The following is a 4,441-nucleotide window of genomic DNA, read 5'->3' as shown; positions in this document are numbered from 1 at the left end:
TCCCTTTGAGAATTTACCAAACCTGATATGAAAGGAGATCCCAGTCTCCCAATGCACCACTAGAACCTTCTAGCTCCCCAGCTCCATCATGGACCTGCCCCTCCCTGGTCCTCTCCTGTCTGATGGGGCAGACCAGGTGACCACAAGGCACAGGGAGGGCAAAGGATGCCATCACCTCTCACCACCTGGAAGGGCTGACTGGTGGTGGCTGCCCCCCCAGCTCCAAGGTGAGGGCTGGGTTGCTTGGGGAGCTGTATTGTGAAGGGTTCTGAGATCTGGGGAGAGAGTGCAGTGGTCATATAACAGCGGGCCCAGCAGACGGTGGCCCTCGGATCACATGTTTTCCTCGCTCTCCTGAGACCTCATATTCAGAATCAATTGCATTCTCAGTAAACCCTGCAGGAAGATGTGCCTTTACAAATGGATGCTGAACACGGAGGTTTCTCCTCCTTCCAGTATACTAGAATTCCAGGTAATGAGAAACATTAAAGTGGGCTTTGGTCAATTTATTCTGCAGACAAGAGCTCCCGTGGGCTGTTCCAACTTCAGCTGTTCTGCTTCTCCAACCATCTCTCCCTCTGGCCGGGCCCCCTGGGGCTCTCCTGGGCCCCTTCCTGGTCCTGCTGGAGCCGCCTCCCTTCATTTTCCCCACCTGTGTGTCCCAGGTGCTCCTGGGAATATTGGAGGTTGGGGCTCAGTGGCCAATGTTTAGGAAGAGGTCCTGGCGGCTTATGGAGGTCTAGCCCAGAACCAGCAGGGTCAGCTTGAGGAGTCATTGGGGGTCAACTGGCCCTCGGAACCAGGACTGGGATAAGGCTGTGCCCCTGAACTTGGCTGGGGTCCTGGTACCTGCCCCCCATTCAGAGCTCAAGCAAGGTGATGGCCATCCCTGCGGACATGGGCATCCTGGGCCTCAGAGCACCAGTCCCGAGTTCCATTTCCACACTGGGCTTCTGCAGCCCAACGGGGGCAAAGATGCAGCTAAGAAGTCCATCCAGTGGAGGAGAAAGGACTGGAATTCACCTCCTGCTGGCCAGATTCCCAGGCCACCTGATCTCCCAGAAATGGTCCATGGAGGATGGGTAGGGGATGTTTTTGCCTCTAGTTTTGCAGAAGGGGCCCAGCAGAGGGGCCACTAGACCCTGGTCTGGGGCACATCAGGGCCGGGCAAGGTCAGGACGGTGGGCAGGAGGGTGCCCTGCGGGGAGGGGAAGCTCTGTAGCTCCTCGGGCACAAACCTGGGTGAGACGTAGTCGGCCAGGAAGCAGAGGGTACGCTGGCGCCCCACACAGTAGATGAGGTCGTCCACCACGGCACACTGGAAGGTGTCTGGGTAAGGGGTCCGATATGTGGCGCACTCGTACCAGAGGCGGGTGCTGGCGCTGCAGCGGTACACGCTGATGCCCAGGCTGCGGTTGAGGTCAAAGCGATAGAGAAAGCCTTTGACCGCCACCATCTGGGCCGTGCGGTCCTTGCCGCCCCCAGTGGGGCCGGCCCGCCAGCGCTGCTCCTGGGTGGAGAATCGGAGCAGCAGGTAGCGCAGGGAGCCGCCGGTGACGAAGATCTCTCCGGCGCACGCCGCGGCTGTGTGCGCCAGGGCAAAGGTGTCACTGGGGAGCGGCGGGGAAAAGGTCCAGCGGTCCAGGCGAGGGTCGTAGCATTCCACCGTGTTCAGACACTCACCCCCGATGGCGTACAGGTGTCCATCCAGGGCCACCAGCTGGCAGTGAGGGCGGGCCTGGTTCAGAGGGCACACCTCACTCCAGATGCCCGTCAGCGGGTTGTAGCAGAAGACACGGTTGGAGGGCTGGTGCCCAAACCCCTGGCAACCGGACACGATGAAGAGATAATTGAAGAGGCTACAGACGGCACAGCCCCGGGACACAGCCTCAGGGGGCAGACGGGCCAGCGGGTGCCAGACATCCCTCTTGTCGTCATAGCAGCAGAGGCGGCTGGAGTCTTCCTGGGGGCACATGTCGGCCACCACCAGGTGCTTGCGGCCCCGGAGCCGTCTCTGGAGGATCAGCTCCCGCTCTGCCCCACTCAGGCACCCATAGATGTCTGGGTTGCGCAGGACCTGGAGGTAGTTGTCACTCATCACCTTGTAGGCGGCTTCCTTCAGGGCCTCCAGGCTCTGCTTCTTGGCAAAGGCCAGCACCTCATAACAATTGCCCAGATCCAGGTGGGCACCTGGGGCTGATCCAGGGCTGAGTGGGAGGTGAAAGAAATTGGCCCCAGCCACAGAGTGCAGGTGGGGCTTCCCGCTGCTTCCAGCTGAGCTGGACCCAAGAGAACCCTGGGATATGGGGCTGGTGGGCAGGGCACTCTGGTCTGGGCACGATGGAGCAGGGTCCCCAAAGCCTTCGAGCTGCAGCTGGAGCTCCGGGTTCTCCACGATCTGAAGGAGGCTCTGCTTCCTGCTGAAGCCTTGTGCGGAGGGTGACAGCACAGGCTCAGGGGGGGCGGCTGTCCCCACTCCACCTACTGTGTCATCGGCCTGGCCTCCCGAGGCTGCCCCCACTCCCAGGGGGCCTGGCCCTGACACAGGGGGTGGAGCCTCCGCCAGGGCTGCTGTTCTGGGGGCCAGCCTGTCCCTCGAGGTGGCCTGACGGGTGGATTCAACACAGTAGTCGTACACCTTGCGCTTCAGCCTGGGCCTGGCCCCCTCCATCTTCTCCGGTATGAAATTCTCCTCCACTCGAACCCGGGCCACAGACAAGAAGGTATAGGAGGCCTCGGTGGCTCCCTCCTGCTGACGCAGGGCCAGGCCCATGTCCGAGGCAGCCCGGAGGGCCCCAGCCTCTTCCCTGTGGACCCCTGTCACACGCGTAAAGACCCAGCTCTTGTTCATGTCACTCTTGCCTTCTGTGTGGGCCGCCCCGCACCGGTCGGAGGATTCCTGCTCCCCGGCCCCCAGGTGCTCCTGGGATCTGCTGTCCCGCCATGGGGCAAGCTCACCGCTCACACCGCTGCCGTCCGCTGCAGCGAGGCCAGTTAGGGAGCTTTGGGGTTCACTGCACCAATGGGCGTGACAGGGCAGCTTACCGCCAGCAGCTGTTCCGGCTTCCTGGCCACTGCCCCGAGGAGGTGCCAGGCCAGAGTCCGTGCACTGCCCACCCTGTTCCTCACCAGCACATTTCCTCTCGGGTTTCCCAGTCGCTTGGGCTTCTGAGTCGGCAGGAGGTGCTCCTGTCGCCAGGACTCCGGGACCCTCCGGATTCTCCCAGCTGCAGCCCAGCGATACTCCGGCCCCCTTGCTTCCCCTCCGGCGTCTCAGGCCCCACTGTGGCGCCCCGGAAACAGCCTCCTGGATGGCAGGCTGCCTGGAGCCCTCTGCCTCGTCCTTGGCCTCAGCCTTGGCGTTCCCACCCCCCAGGGGGGCCTGGGCAGGCCTTGGCTTGTACAGCCTGTAGGCTGCGGTCGCCAGGAGCAGGGCAGCGGCAGACAGCACCACCTTGCCCGCCAGCTGCATGTCCAGATGGCAGCCCTGGGCCTCTGCTCCCTCTCCTGTGGGGAGCATGTTCCCAAGCCGACCTGGGGCAGAGGAATGTCAAGAATCTGATTAATGATTGCCCAGTGGGGAGTGGTTCCTGGTTCCTGCCGAGCTGAGAGGGACGGGGCCTTGGGCTGGCTCTGACCGGCTGCCCAGCGGAGGAGTTGTGGCAAAGGTGACTTTGAGCTGGCAGAGGGTGGCCGGTGGGGCTCAGGGCTGGCAGATTTCGGCTGCCGGCCCCCTTGGATCCTTCGCTGCTTTCCCTGGGAGTGGGAGGCCCCTGCCGGGGGGCTGAGCCTGTGATCAGCCAGCCACCCGAGCCAGCGGCAGCTGGAGAGGGTTAGGAGTGTCCAGCGGGTACCCAGAGAGGGAGGGAGCTCTTGACCAAACAGTCACCGGATGCCAGGAAAGGCACGGGGTTGGAGATTATTTGTGTGTGTGTTTTGTTTTCTCTTTTGCAAATCCGCTGGGCTGGGAGGGTTGGGTGTGGTGACTTGTGGGGCAGGTGGAGCCACGGCAGGCATGGCAGGAGAACCTCCTGGGTCTGTTTTCTTCCTGTTGACCTTGGTTGGGGGTGGGGTGCGCAGTCAGCAGCAGGTGAGGCTGAGCTGGGGACTGTGGCCAAACCACCTGAACTGGCTCCTGCGTGACTCTGCCCTCCTTCCCTGCCTGATAAGTTGACTAAGAAAACCGGCCTTCCTGTGAGGAGTTGGGGAAAACACATGGCATTAGTACCTAGATCGGGGACAGACATGGGCCACAACCTCACCCTCTGAACCAGACAACCTCATATGGTGAGAGGCCAAGGGAGACTCACCCGCCGCTCATCTCACCGGCGCTGTGGGTTTCGGATCCAGGCCACACAGCTCTGCTACGTACCAGCAGTGTGACCTTAGGCAAGTGATTTCACCTCTCTGTGCCTCAGTTTCTTCATCTGAAAAATGGGGG

The 4,441-nt window shown here is 62.0% G+C and overlaps 1 protein-coding gene across 1 annotated transcript; it reads right to left on the bottom strand.

The window, feature by feature from the left end:
• Positions 1–497: 497 nt before the first annotated feature.
• KLHDC7A (kelch domain containing 7A) lies at positions 498–3,520 on the bottom strand. Its single transcript, XM_067711656.1, has one exon. It carries the CDS (start codon positions 3,518–3,520, stop codon positions 1,136–1,138), a length of 2,385 nt encoding a protein of 794 aa, XP_067567757.1. The 3' UTR covers positions 498–1,135.
• Between the last annotated feature and the right edge of the window lie 921 nt (positions 3,521–4,441).

This window comes from Pseudorca crassidens, chromosome 2, assembly GCF_039906515.1.
Source record: "Pseudorca crassidens isolate mPseCra1 chromosome 2, mPseCra1.hap1, whole genome shotgun sequence".
Lineage (NCBI taxonomy): Eukaryota > Metazoa > Chordata > Mammalia > Artiodactyla > Delphinidae > Pseudorca > Pseudorca crassidens.
The sequence above is the reverse complement of the archived record's forward strand: the minus strand, read 5'-3'. Positions and strand labels throughout refer to the sequence as shown.

Coding starts and splice junctions, on each gene's coding strand:
- KLHDC7A (XM_067711656.1), bottom strand. CDS start 3,520: ATGCTCCCCACAGGAGAGGGAGCAGAGGCCCAGGGCTGCCATCTGGAC.